This window comes from Oculina patagonica, chromosome 6 (genome assembly GCF_052425735.1).
Source record: "Oculina patagonica isolate OP01 chromosome 6, crgOcupat, whole genome shotgun sequence".
Taxonomy (NCBI): Eukaryota; Metazoa; Cnidaria; class Anthozoa; order Scleractinia; family Oculinidae; genus Oculina; species Oculina patagonica.
The window spans coordinates 19,695,666-19,710,531 of record NC_135763.1 but is presented as its reverse complement, the minus strand read 5'-3'; the positions used below and the strand labels follow the sequence as shown (position 1 = coordinate 19,710,531).

The window sequence follows — 14,866 nt, the reverse complement described above, 5'->3', positions numbered from 1 at the left end:
TCATTTTCTTGGCTGGAAACAGCGGTTTAAACCCGTTTATACTTTTTTGTCCTGTTTTCCTGAACTCTCAGCCATTTTTACACAGCAAGCCAGCTAAGCCAAGACTAAGAAAGTTGAACAGTTGAACAGTTCGAAGTCGAAGACTTGGAAACGTGACAAGTCGAGGTGCGACCAGCAAATAATTAGTGAGCAGACAAACTTTGCATAAAAACAACATTAGCATACATTACACACGCCCGGAAAACAGGGAAATACCATTATGCAGCATGATTATACAATACAAGCATCCAAGCGTATATTGCAAAAATCTTTGCTATTGTTTGCAAACGCCCAGTCCAGTTAGCCGGATAGATTTGGAAACGGAGTTTTTGCCTCACAAACGGAAAAATGTTTTCCGTCCGGCACAAATCAAGATAAATTTACAAACGAACGCTTCATCGCACGCAGCGTTGCAAAGCACAAGCGCAGCTACAGCTAATTAACTTTTTTGTTTTTGACAGAGACTACGGGCGCTTTCCATCCGGCAAAAGATCAAAAATTTTCGAACAGGAGTAAACGGTACAGAAAATTCCTGGGAAAGCTTCCAGAAAATCAGGACAGTGTTTAAATTTCCGAAATGTGAACCATTCAACCTAAAATTCCGGAATTTCCAGGAGCAAAATCAAATGAATTTAAAATTTCCGGGAATTTTTTCTCTCGAAAATTTGGGTCTACGTCGCGAGATTGTCCTTTTTTCTGGAATAACCACCATTTTCGGTAATCTAGCGAGTTGGGCACCTGAAAGCAGCTGCTTGTGTTGAGAAAGCGTTGAGTTTCAAATAAAAGAAACTCTCGAGGATTACTCGGTTATTTTTCGTTGTTCATGTAATTTGCAGTCGGGGGCAAAGGAATGTACAAAGAATTAGAACATGCGTGCACTCACAGCCATTGTGGCTTTGTATAAAAGCAATGTTCGGAATTCTTTTTTTTATTTGTGAAAAGGTTTTTTGGAGCAAATCTTCCACAGTGCATTTCTTTAAAAAAAAATGCGCTGTGGAAATTTCCATATTAGACTTAGACCTTATACTTTGATGGGTCAGCACTACAACAATTTATCAACTGCTATTACAGAAATGGTATGAAACAAATGCCCTATTTTCGGTCAAAAGGTTGTGATAACTTTCTTCACGTTATACGTTACCATAGCAACCGTATAACCTGTTAAAACCCTTAATTTGAGATTTCAGTGCTTATAACTCGCAAATGAGCTCCATTTGATATTGTTGAGTTATTATCAGCATGGCATGATACAACTTTTAGCAAAGTTTAAAAAAAATTCTGTCAGAGTGCTTCAGAGCCACCTTAATATTTTGACTTCGCACGGCCGACCGAACCTACTTTTTGTGTTCCAATTTTCCGGCTTTTTACCAAGAAAGAGAGTTTACCGGTGTTTCACATATGCTGTGCTTGTAGCGTCACTTCAAGCTTTCACAAAGTTTTAAAGCAATGGCTGACACAATACAGAAGAGATAATATGTCTGAGATAATAGCAGATACTGACTGGTGATTCCCTAGTATTGCATGGCGCATCCTAACTGCGCAGAATTCTACGCGTAATTATTATATGGCTACATTAGTACGCGCGCTCTGATTGGCTGCTGAGCGGGCATTATTTTCTTGTAATGACCGGGCATTATGAAAATTTTTCTCGGCTCGACGGTTTTTTTAGTTGTGAGTAAAAGCTACTAGCGAGGGGGCAAAAACAGCAAAAAATGCTGACAAAATATTACTATCTTTTCAATAACTGAAAGAAAAATATAAGCATACCGATTTTTTTTTAGTATGAGCGACGAAGAGAGCCACAGAGAGCGAGAGTGAGAGCGAGTTTTACCTCCAGTGTTTTTTCCCTTGATTATACTCTTTTTTTGAATAGTGCTTAAAGGCCATATAATAAATAACTTATTAACCTCGTCCGTTCGGTCATTACAGGGGAATCTCAGACCTCAACCTTGATGTATTGACCTCGCTGTCGCTCGGTCAATACATCAAGGCCTCGGTCTGAGATTCCCCTGTAATGACCTCACTCTCGGTTAATAAGTAGTATTTAGCGCGCGCACGTAAACAAAATGGCGGTTTTTTTCTATACGGCTTGGCTCGCGAGAGAGATAAATCATCGTTTTATCGTAGACGAATACGGTGACCTATCATTTTGAAAGTATCGATTAAAGTCTTGGTGTAAAGTGAATACAGATCAATTTCTATGGCAGAATAATACATAATCAACGAAAACGTGTACTTTGCTAGTACTCGCAAAGGAATTATTAAGGAATTATGTGGTATATACAAGGTCTTCCTGCTCCTAAATGAATACGGTGACCCCCCCTTTTTTATCTCAAAATTTAACTTCCCTGACGGTAAGAAACAAACAGGCAAAGTCTGGTTGAAAATCTATGAGCAGTTTTATTTCCGAGGAATTACCTTAAGCCATTATAGCTGGTTTGGTGCCCGCTGTCAAAATAAAACACACTCTTTTATTTTCAAGTTGTTTACCTGGATTTACGAAACACAAAATACGCTCTTAAAGATACGTCTAGCTCGGCTGTGCTGTGCCGTCTTTCTTGACTGCCGACCGCGAGGCACGCAAAGAGCTCGGAGGCTTGGAAGAGAGCAGCTTTTCGCCAGGCGTTACACATTACGCAAGACGAGAGGACTGGGACCTGTCCCGTTTCTCATCCAAGATGGCTGCCTCGCGAGGACAGTTGTTGTGGACTCGACTGACACAAATATCTCACCGATCTTGTAAGTTATCCCATCCTTCTTTGACTTAACACGTATATTGGTGTTGCATTAGCCTTTGCACTAAGTTGGGTCGTGTTTTCAACTCTCAATTCCTTAGTAAGTGGGTTGAAATGCACAACTATAAATTTTGAATATTTTTTTTATCAGAGCTACAAACAAGCTATAGTTATTGGAAACTTTGGCTCATTTTTCGACGCTTACAAGGTTTAAAATGTCTAAAGAAAATAAATAGCATTAAATTTCGGAATAAGCAAGGTATTCAGACAGTTTTTACTTGCAGCAGGTTCGTAGAATAATTGTTTGAAAACCTTGATACCAATATCATAAAGTGCTTTTTCATACATGTAAAAGAATAAGGCCTTAAAAGCTCTTTTCCTTTGGATTTTAACTTTATAATGGTCGAAGTTGGTGTTTGTAATAACTGGTTACTAAAATTAGTTTCAACTGGACAATAAAGTTTGTTTACATACACGTTTCTGTACGACATGATGTTTGTGAAGATCAATCATCATGCCTGGAATCATGGCCGCGCTATGAAGTTGTATGTGTGATACCTGGGACACAGTATGCATGTACATGTATGTGTGTACAAATTCATGTGATGATTTTTTTTCTGATTTTCTTGCGCTTGTGATGCAGCTGATTAACAGCATATCATTATTTCATGTGGCTTTACATTTGCTGTCGCTCTCTTTTTGCTTTATTGGCATGGCTGATCTTAGCACATGCCACTATTATTATGACCTGGGTCACCGGTTGGCAGTAGTTCTAGTTCGAACACTGGTGAACAGGAAGTCAACGGTTGGATTCCTATCAGGGACTAAATTTTGTTTTAAATTTTCCTAGGCATGTGACAAACAAAGATATTGAAATGCTTCTGGCGTAAATTAGCACAGTCATGTCCAAGCTTTTAATTTTGAAAGAATCTGTCGTGACAATAACAACAACAACAAGGATGAACATCAACATCAAAAAAACTTTAATATGAATTTAAACAACATATTGATATTGTACAAGTTGGTGCTCGACGAAAAACTAATGTTAACAGTACTTAACCCTGAAAATAAACTCTATCCCTAATACTAACCCTGAAAGAATTAAAGTAAAGGTAAAGATTTGTGTTTTTTTTGTACTAGGAATTATAATAATTATAGGTTCAAGGTTTCTATCAGTTAATAGATGGACATGGTAACAATGTACTGTAAGGCCAGGGGTAAAGTCCCTTACCAACCATCAAAAGCCATTAGAAGCTTAAGAGCAAGCCATGTAATTGATTGAGCATAACCCAGAGCCTGATCTATTTAACAAAAAGTTCAGTGAAAGTGCTCTCTATGTTTAGTTCTGGTTGGTTATTTCTGCAGTTTTACCTGAACACACTTCCAGGGCAGTCTATCAAAAATTGGGCTGCGCTTGGGTAGCCAATCAGAATCAGATTTCAAGATAACCTCATAGTCAATCACTGGGTATTGCTAAGAATAGTCTTACAGTCTGTTGTCTGCATTTCCCAGTGACTGTTGTGATAGTCAAGTAATTTAAGAATATTTTAATTGTTGTGAATTATTTTTGCAGTAAGAATCAGTCAACCAGCAAAGAACATTTCTAGTGCAGGGAGTTCTGGTGAACAGCAGCGCAGTTTGCTCAGAAGAATAATATCAGACTGGAAGACACCAGTAAGGATTGGCACCCTTAATTTACATGAATTTATCTTTTTAATTTTTGTATAAATTAAATATTTTAGTTACCTTGATAATTAGGTACAATGTAGCAGTCCCACTTACAAAAAATGGAACTTGCTCATTGTTTCAAGTGAAATTTATGACACAATTATTATTTCAGTAGATTTATCGGTGATTTTCTCACTCTGGCAAATTGCCTCCTACATTGTAAATCAACATTGTTTGTGATTTTGTTGCATAGTCTGTGGTGTTCATCAGTGGAGTATTAGGCTGTCTATTTTATGAAAGAGTCATTGGTAAGTATATAATGGTGTAATGTGTGTAGCTGTTGTTGATGTGTTTTTTAAAAAAGAACTAATTCATCATGGATGGTGTACATATCTTAACAATGTTTTAAAAACAAGCCAGTGACTGCCAGAGCTCCACCAGGAGGGGGGCGTAAGGGTTTGCAGTGATGCGGTTTTGCATTATTTTTTGTGTGGTTTTACGGTAATTATCTTTATTTAAACCTGCAGTATTGCGGTTTTACAAGACTACATGTACGCTGTGTGCGGTTATTACAAATTTTAGGTCGTGGTAGTCGGTGAGAAAATTGTCTGCGGTGATATGATTCTCTCATGTTTCCACTAGATTATTTCACTTCCGTTTGTTTTGCTTCAGTTAAACAAGCTTGAGCCAAATGTTTTACAGCGTATCAGCTTACACAATAGGGTTTGTTATTAAGCAAACTTGCCCTGTGGTTTGTAATTGTAGCCTCTTTCAGTAAATAATTGATGTGTTTAACTGTTTTATCAAATGATACGTTGACTTGACGACATTCCAGGCCAGATCTTTGGGTCAGATCCAATCTTATCTTACCGTTGTTGGTCATTTAAAACTACGGTCTTGGTATTTGGTAAAATTTGATGCGGTTTGTGGTTTTGTAGCGTATTTCTGGGCGGTTTTGCGGTTTTCGAACCCCCCTTATGCCCCCTTTCACCAGCTACTTGATTATAAATACGTCGCCATTTACTCTGGTCATAGCAATCAGCTCGCAACAAACAAGCTTGGCATTTTCACAGCCACTTACATGTACTCTTCCAGTTGCTGACGCCTACTTCAAAACATTTTGAAACCCCTGGCTTAATGCCTAAATTTTAAGGTATTAGAACTGCTATAAGGTCAAAAATAAACCATACCTAAAAACTCACTCTTTTCAAAGATATTAATAAAGTTAACACAAATACAAGAGATTAGAAGCGGAGAAAAAAAAGGCGAAAGTTGGTTGCTATAAGCGCCATTTTGCGATGTTAATGATTAGCGCTCTGCCATCCGAGTTGATATGACCCCGCGTTGACAGCAATGTTACACGAGTTGGCTTTACAACATGTGATCGTATCTACCCAGTTCGAGCGAAATTTTGGTAAAAGACGGCAAAATTCTTTTGTATTTCATCTTCAAATATAATTCAAAAGCATCGACTAAATCTATGCCTCTTGTTAAGCCTTCTAAAGCTCACGAAGAAGCTGTCTTGATATCCGACCCTCGCAGAGCCCAGAGAAGAATTAGAGTTGCTATGTGTATCATATTTGTTTACGCCGCCATGTTTTTTCCGACAGTAATCGGAAAAATCTGTATTTTTTTGTGCCTGCTCGTGTAGCAATCGTAACAATGCGGCCTTAAACACAACGAACAGCGGTTTACCTCTGAGAATTCAATATGGCCTCGAAAAAAACAGCGCGTCGAACGCACATTTCGCTGCGTACATTTGCTAATTTCGCCGCTGTAACAGACTGTCGCGAAAGGTACTTGCAATTTAAGGTGTAGAATTGTCAGATCTCTGTGAAATTTGCACTGTTTATTTGTGTAATGTTGAGGAAACTGTGTGTGAATACCGGAGTGGCCTAGACATGTTTGACAAAATTATGGCTGTTCAAAGTTGAGGCACACATAAAAATAACTAGAACACTCTATCTCCAGAAGTAAATGCCACCATACATCCGGGTATTTCAAGGTAATTAAACGTTTCTATCATAAATCGGCTCCAGTTAAAATTATCTCTGTATCTTTCAAAGGAAAGCCGTAAATTGGCAGTCTTTAATTTTATGAGCCTGTGATTTAACAGCGAATTCACACCTAAGGTGTGAAAATTGACACCTCGTATATCATTTTCCTGAATGTCCAGGTCTTGTTTAATAAGCCTACCGGTATGTAACTTTTATTTTCATTGAAAAATTATTTAATGTTTGAGATATTAATTTTCAAATTGGACATGTTTCTAGCAGTTCTACTACCTTAATCTGTCAGGGCTACATGTACATATATGTTTAGCAACACTAAACAGGTACAACTGGGTGTTTTTCTGTTGTACTTAACTCTTGTTTTGACATAGTTTATTTTAAAACCACTGTGCATCACAAGAAAATTAATGTCTTAAGTACTGTACTGATGACATGATGGAGTTTCCATAATACCTGTCAGGGATGCAAATAACAGTTATTATTTTAAATAAGTGTTGGTCATCGGACATTGGCCGACCAAAATTTGCTCATGTTCAACGAAATCTGAATTTTTGATCGTAAAATACATGTACATGTAATCATTTTACGGCAACAATGAATAAAATTCATAGTTAGTTTTGGTGATGTCCAACTACAATTTTGTTTTGTCCGACCAAGATGGTGTCTTATCAGGACATATGTCCTTTCAAGTGAAAAAAAAAATTATTTGCAACCCTGTCTGTAGATCCAATGCCAGGCCTAGCTATTTTATAACTGCTTCTTATTCATTGTCTATTTTTTTTTCCTGATGTTCCATCAACAGAAGAACCAGATGAAACAGGAACAAGAGATGTAAGATTACATGTACTTTACCATATTAGCAATCAAGTCCATGTTTGTATGTGTGCATGTAGATGTAAGCTTGTTTTTGGCTGTACAATGCTGTTTTGGCCAGGACAAAGCAATATAAGCAGGCTACATGTACCATTCAAGAACATGGACTCTGTTACTTAAAAATTATATAATTGGCATGACTAAAAAATGATCACTTCCCACACATAAGCACATTCATGACACAGTTCCAATAATGTGTGAAGTAAAAATTAGTAAGTATAAAACAAATTGATATTAACTTACATGCTTGCTGCTAATGATAATTGTTTCTTATTATGCAAAATCATGGATGTGCATGACACGTTTGGTTCCAGTCTTTTTCCTCTTTGAATCAAATATCACGATTTATGGCTTAACAGGGAGAAGTAAATGGTGTCATTCCAAACATACATAATGTGCTCACTGCGCTAGATGCCCAAATGACCGTAAAGATGGGAGATGAGGTTTGGAATGGATGAAACCCGCAATTGCCATATCCGCATGAAAGAGATCTGGAACTGAGAGTGTTGCCATAGCAACACCAAAATATGCAACATGTGGTGTATTTCTTAGGGTACAATACTGGTGCCAAGTTTCAATTACTTTGCTTAAGTATTTACAGAGATACATGTACTATTGATTTTGTGTTTTTACACCAATTACTGTCAAACTTATGACGTCATCAGTTATCTAATTTGCATAATACAAAATTGTTAATATCTCTGGAATTAAAAAAGATATCAGGAAAAGGAAAACACCATCTTTCTTCATTTTGAAAGGCCTTTCATGTATGAGTTCAACTTGGTTTTCATTTCATAGGCACTTTAAAGACTTCAGTTTAATCGAAACACAGGGTTACTACTTGTTAATTTAAAGTGTGTACACATACATGTATGCATATAAATGGACTCTTGTTCATTATGTATTTTCATTTTTAATAAACAGCCATTGATAACAAGACTTATGATGGAGTACCTTATGCCAGATCCTGAACTGGAAAGGCAGAGGAGAGAGGCTCATTTGCGTCGAGGTAGAGAAAAGTGTGATGCATAGTATCCTTTGGTAAAAATTAATACATGTACATGTACATCCTACATTATTAGCAAATTTAACAAAAAATTATACTGCACTACTACAGTAAATATAAATTATACTGGTTATGAATTTTATAATATTATGTAAATTTTACATCATTATAATTGAAACCAACCAATAGACCATCAGGGATCAGGGCTCGACAAAAGTCCCGTCCGGTTGTCCGGGACAAGTAGTTTTCGAGGCCGGGCAAGTAACTTTTCACGGTCACTTGCCCAACGGGCAAGCGCCCCGGCAAAACCCTCCATCAACTAAAATAATTAATGACAAATAATCAGAACTAAAGACAGCATAACACAACCGTTTTGCGATGCTTAAGCTGTGAAAAATATCAATCATTTGTCAGTCACATAATCGCTGAAATGACTTTTTCTAACGTACTACACATCTTAAAAATTTAATATGTTTCTTACTACGTGCATTGAAGCGTGATCCGTAACGGCTAAAATTTTAGTGTGTTGTTTGGTCTGAGTCGGTCTGCGCTGAAGAAACTCGCAAACTTTCTTCGCATCCGTTCTGTCAGGTAATACGAATACAAAACTTCAATACACGGATCCAGAGTTTCAGACTTCCGGTCCAAATTCAAAAGAAAAGTGAGTACTCATTAAGTCAGGCTATTGTGTTTCGCGATGTTTAACAATGGTCTGACTTAATGAGTGCTCACTTTTCCTTTGTGTTTGGACCGGAAGTCTGAAACTCTGGATCCGTGTATTTGAATAAGCGGAAAGGCTTTAAAATTGGATCTAAACAAAAGTGTTTCAGTTCAACGTTTACTTTGAGTTACTTTGTACTGTATCTTGCATCTGCCAAAACCGAAACCTGAAGTCGGAGCTGTCAAAGCATGAGCCTTTTCTGAAAAAAGCTGAAAGAAAAATCTTCCAAAACGTTTTAAAAAATCGTTACCATTCCAGTTCGAAGGCCTGCACTGTGATTGTACAAGCTTGAGCTTGCGTTTTATTTTATACTTTTAAGTCTGGGAAGATGATCACCTGGTTGCCTAACACATGACTAAAATCTGACCTTATCAATTTTTTTTCTACAAATAAACAGTGTGAGAATTTTGCACAAACGCAGTGTAAACAACTAGGCCGATGCTTTAGATCATTCAGCGAAATTAATTTTCAGTGAACCTCCCAAAAATTAAAGAAACCATGCAAGTTCTTTTCATTTTTACAAACATCAAAAATAAAATGCTCCTAAAAATAACCACCACTGATGAGAAACCAGTTTAGTGTCTTCCAATGCCAAAAATAAACATTCTGGCCTGCGCAACACGCTGGCTTGGGAGAAAAATATGCCAAAAAGAAAACCAATCAGTCACTTCAATTGTTGGATGGTTTATTCACTTCAAAATGGTTTTGTGATTGCAAAAGTGTTAAAGATGCAGCTTAATGTACACAACATTAGAATCGACCTTTAATAAGACTATAGAAAATCTTGTTCCAAGTTTATACACTGAACCGCGTAACCGGATACTCTGAGTGTTCGTAACAACCCTCCAAGTTTATTTTTTTCCTCAGTGGCCATTTGGCCACCAACTTCTCAAGATTGGTCGCCAGTGAAAAATTTTAGTCCTTAAATTTAAGGCTCACACTTTCAATCCTTCTTCTCAATTTTAGTCACCAGGCTGGCGACTTCAGTTCCAATTTAGTCGCCAGCTCCAAAATCTTAGTCACCATGGCGACTAAAATGGTCTTAACTTGGAGGGTTGCATAATCAAAGAAATTGAAAAAAATATGCGAACGAATTGCTTGAAATTTGCAAGCTTCGCTTTACAAGGCGAGAGACCCTTGCACAAGACGACTTTGGACAAGCTTTAATTCCTGATGGCATTCTTCTTTAAAGCAAAAAAAAAACAACATCTTTGCTGGACAGTAAAGTCGGTTATATTTAATAAAGCATATTAGGCCTCTAGCTTTTCCTGCATTGTACATTTGATAACAGGGGACAACTGCAATAATTATGTAACATGATATACCGGTATATTGACAGTAGGATAGTAAATGTAGGAAAACATTCAAACGAAAGTAAAGCAATCATAAAATATTTTGTGAGATCTAATCATCTGAGGATTATGAATTATTAATGAGCTTATTTCTTATTTTAATGTAAAAAAATTAAATTAAAAAGCGGGCAAGTGGGAAATTGGCTCAGGCAAGCAAGTCTCAAAACTTGCTTGCCCGAAGGGCAAGTTGGAATTCAAGTTTTTGTCGAGCCCTGGGGATAGATCCATAGCAAGTGGCATGAGGTTTAGTGGGTGTCACACTATTTCTCTCAGCCTGAAAGTGAAAGGTGCGACTTTTTACAATGTGAAATTACTTTACAGCATGGACTTTTCACAACATTATTCAAGGTGACAATTTATTTTCATGCCAAGATCATGTTGCTTAATTAATGAGAATTTCATTTTAATCCTTTTCACACTCATAATGGTTAAAATAAGTCTCACAGTCTGCATCAAGCCAGGTGGCTCGTACAGCCAGAGTTTATCCTGTTTTCAATAGCATTTTATAGCAAGAAGGAGTATTTTTACTTTCCCCTGAATGGGATGCTAGTCCATTGCAGGGTTACCCCCCAGCATTGAAGTACCCATTTATACACCTGGGTGTCTTGCCCAAGAACACAACACAATGGCCCCGGCCAGGGCTCAAACTTGGACTGTTCCAGTGGCGAGTGCAATAACCATTAGGCCACCATGTTGCCCACAGCCAGTGTCTGCCCCTCTGACGTGGATGGTCACATTTGGAAAATAATAAATTATTTGTTTTGAATACACATATTTGCATATAGATACAAAATACTAGCCAGTGTAAATAAATTTGCAGTATACTATACATGCAAGTTGCAGTTACCATGTAGCATGAAATGAGACAAGACTGCAAACTTGCTTTTGACAGGCGCAATCAAGGCAACAGGCCTTAGGGATATCTTAATTTGAGTGGTACTGTAACTCATTCATAATCTGCTTCCTTAACATCTTGTCTTCAGCTTGGAGAGCAAAAGAAGGCCTCGTCATGGAAAGCAGCCATTCGACATTGAACAGATTGAAAGAGAAAGGCCGAAATTTAGAGATTTTGGGCCAGATGGCTACTAATTAGGACCAAACTAGTGTAACCATGTAAAACTTGTTCATGACTTGAGGAATTATTTTTTTTATCAGCCTGTGTATGTGCCCAGCCTCTGTACGTGTGTTGTATTACTTAGGGAGAATAGCACTGATTTCCAAGTAATTTGTTTGATTATGGAATCAAAAGGATTTGTTTGAGCAGAAGATCAGTTCAAGACCGTGCTCTTGAGATATACAGGGGTGCTGAAGGTTTGTTTCAGTGTGCTATTGGCAAAATAAACTGACTTTTCTGCAACTGGTGTTCCTCTTAAATACCTATATCAGGTCTTTATCATGGTGTAGCAATGTGGTATCGATTTTTTTGCCTTGTGTCATCTGTCTAGATATGTGAGGACTTTCTGTATTTCTTCACATTCAACACACATTCTACACATTCCCTTTCTGCATTTCTTCACATACAAAGTAACAAGACATTAAAATTTTTGTCATTCTGGGCCCAATTTTATTGTTCTTGGGGTGGATAACCCTATCCACTGTATAAATAGCTATCCAGTGGATAAGTGCTGATAAAATAACCAGGGCCTGGCCCTGATGGATAGTGCTGTTCACAGGATAAATCACTGTCCAGTGGATTGCGTAGTTTGTTTTGTCAACACTTATCCACTGGATATTGATTTATCCGCTGGATAGCCTTATCCACCCTTTGAATTCCTGAGCCCTGGTGGGTTATAATCAATGTTGGCAACAAATAACAGGATTAAAACATTGATGGCAGCACAGGCTGTACTACTGAATGGATTTCAGTCAAATACGCCAGTGTTAAAATTTTTTCTTGCAATAACATCCTAGCCTTTGTGACAAGATTCTAGCCTCTCTTAAATACAGGCAGAAATCAATTACTCAATGAGAAATTGCCTTGTAGAACACAAAGCAAAATACACCCGGGCAATTAGTTAAAGTACATTGTATAACCAAAAGAAAGAAATTGTATTTGATGAGTTCTCTTAGATTTAGAAAGCAGAAATTCCTATCACTTTTTACAAAGGGGTATTCATGTAAACAAGGCACAGATTAACTCTGGGGATTTACATTGCTCACAAATATTGTATATCATGTTGTGTATGTGACAGTACAATGTAACACAACTTTAATTTGTTCAATGAATGAAGGAGGAATAATGAATTTGGTGTGAATCATCCTTTATTTTTAAAATGTAAAATTTTCTTAAAAAATTATTGCACTGTAGTATGACACAAGGCAGCCTTAAGGGCCTTTTGATTCAACCTTGTTTTAAGAACTAGAAAACGTTTTCTTCTGTTTCCAATGTTATTGTTGGTAACACAAGCCATAAGGATACATGTAAGTGTTCCCTTCGCCTTTAGAGTTTTCGCAAACTTTCCTTCTTTCCTTATTTCAATATAGTCATGGCAAGTGACCTTCGACCAGTGACATTTCATGTCGTGTCTGGTTCATTATTTTTCATATCCTGTCATCAAAATATTTCTGCACATACCGGTAGTCTTTTGGCGGCGAGTGTTTACGCTTAGATGCAAGCGACGGTAATATCTTTACTTAAACCAATACTGGTAACTTAAACAACAAACTGTCGAACCACTTTTGTCAGTTCCACAACTACTTCACAACCTTCTACACTGGTTTGAGCTGTTACATTATCTGAATAACTCACTCTGCTGCAGTCCTTGGTCTCTTATTACCAGACTGTAACTCATTTTCAGAACTTTGATTTTGCCGAGCTCTCTCAAAAAGTTTAAGCAGCTGAGTGGCTTCACGTAGCTGCATCCTTCTGTCTAGTTCTTGCTGGCAAGCCTCCTGGCTGTGTTGAGCTTCAGTCAAACTTCTACCTAATGCAGTGGCAAGCTGCTCTGCTTCATAGTTAATCACATCATGGAGACTTTCATCCGAAAATGAGATAAAAAATGCAGGATCATTTTTAATTCTTATCAAGAGATCAGATGACATGTTATGTGCTGTTTCTCCAGCATCTGTTCGATCAAACTCCATGCTTTCATTTGTCTCCAAGCTTGCACCAAAACTGCTAGAACCAGTTCTTCCTTGACTGTAGCTTAAACCTGTTGATTTGTTAAATTGGAAGCACAGTCAACTCTCGCCTTGCAGACACCTCACCATTACAGACAACCCTTTATTACATGCAGGAGTTGAAGTAGCCTGCGTAGCAGGCGCTTGTGTAGCAGGCGCCTGTGTAGTTATTTTAGTGCCTTTTAAAGAGAGCGTGATCGTGAGAAGGCCATGCGAAGAAATAAATCGATTTCTCCCCCTTCTTTCCCTCCTCACTCGCGCCTGCTACGCAGGCTAGAGCTGAAGTCCTGGCGAATAAAAATAACTGAAAAGAACTCTTGGAACTGTGGACTTCCTCTATTACAGACACTAAATTGTGGTCCCGAAGGTGTTTGTAAGAATTAGCTCAAATTATTTGTCGGTATTTGAGGCCTAATCGAGCATTCTTGTGTGAATTTTACACAAGTACATGTATTACAGTAACAGTTATTATAATATACACAGCTGAAATCCATGCTTCAAAATGTTGGGAATTTCCCCCTTTCTTCTGAGATTCAATGTTGATCTGAACAACTTGAGGCACCATAAAGAGTTTCACTCACACTGAAGGAAATGCAAACAAACTGAAATTCAAACATGACGTATTCTCAACTCAGATAATTGTTGTGCAGATTTTTTTTTTTTTTTTTTTTTTATAGAAACAAATTAGTCCAAAAAATGGGAAAAGTTTTTATATTCAAACTCTTTACTTACTTTGTGGACCAGCCGTCCACTCCTCTCCATCAGGAACAATCATAAGTTTTGTCTGATCTTCCAGGAAACTAAAATACTCTTCTTCATCAATCTCGGTTCCATCACTGTCAAGAAACACACGGCAGCTCGCTGCTTCTGCGCCTAACTTTGCACTTGCTTTCTCTTTCAGTTCTTGCAGACTTTCAGCGACAATCCCTGTAGTTTTTGAGCGATCAGAGTTGCAAACTTTATACGGTCGCCGTCGTTTTCCTTCCATGACAGAAATGTGCTTTTCACTGCAACTCGTCCACCATGTTTGATTTGCTGAGAAGCCTGGCCTCTAAACTCTCCCCAGTCTATCACCAACCGCACAACCGTCCCCAGATCCCCAGGGCGCCTTTGGGAGCAAGCAGCCCGAGACAAAAAGCTTCAGATGGGGATGGGCTTGCTTACATGCATGTTTAATAAAAGCCAATCCATATAAAATGAAGACTACAGGCTGCATACTATTCCCCTTAACAAACCTAAATACTCTAAACTAAAAATAAGTCTGCATTTTACACTACCAGAAGCATATGACCTATATGCTTTTGACACTACGCCGATTAAGGATTTTTCTTTTTCCCTTC

At 37.8% G+C, this 14,866-nt stretch overlaps 2 protein-coding genes across 2 annotated transcripts; one reads left to right on the top strand and one right to left on the bottom strand.

The window, feature by feature from the left end:
- Window positions 1-2,650: 2,650 nt before the first annotated feature.
- Window positions 2,651-11,763, top strand: LOC144657534 (uncharacterized). Its single transcript, XM_078517899.1, has 6 exons — window positions 2,651-2,778; window positions 4,348-4,448; window positions 4,696-4,750; window positions 7,257-7,285; window positions 8,252-8,358; window positions 11,390-11,763. Exons 1-6 carry the CDS (start codon window positions 2,718-2,720, stop codon window positions 11,493-11,495), a joined length of 459 nt encoding a protein of 152 aa, XP_078374025.1. The 5' UTR covers window positions 2,651-2,717; the 3' UTR covers window positions 11,496-11,763.
- Window positions 11,764-11,975: 212 nt separating this feature from the next.
- Window positions 11,976-14,656, bottom strand: LOC144657525 (DNA fragmentation factor subunit alpha-like). Its single transcript, XM_078517887.1, has 2 exons — window positions 14,259-14,656; window positions 11,976-13,558 (listed from the first exon to the last, which is right to left on the bottom strand). The coding sequence occupies exons 1-2, from the start codon at window positions 14,512-14,514 to the stop codon at window positions 13,152-13,154; spliced, it is 663 nt and encodes a 220-aa protein (XP_078374013.1). The 5' UTR covers window positions 14,515-14,656; the 3' UTR covers window positions 11,976-13,151.
- Window positions 14,657-14,866: the final 210 nt, after the last annotated feature.

Coding starts and splice junctions, on each gene's coding strand:
- LOC144657534 (XM_078517899.1), top strand. CDS start 2,718: ATGGCTGCCTCGCGAGGACAGTTGTTGTGGACTCGACTGACACAAATA. Junction 2,779..4,347: donor ACAAATATCTCACCGATCTT/GTAAGTTATCCC, acceptor TTATTTTTGCAG/TAAGAATCAGTCAACCAGCA. Junction 4,751..7,256: donor ATTTTATGAAAGAGTCATTG/GTAAGTATATAA, acceptor TTCCATCAACAG/AAGAACCAGATGAAACAGGA.
- LOC144657525 (XM_078517887.1), bottom strand. CDS start 14,514: ATGGAAGGAAAACGACGGCGACCGTATAAAGTTTGCAACTCTGATCGC. Junction 13,559..14,258: donor GTGGACGGCTGGTCCACAAA/GTAAGTAAAGAG, acceptor ACAAATCAACAG/GTTTAAGCTACAGTCAAGGA.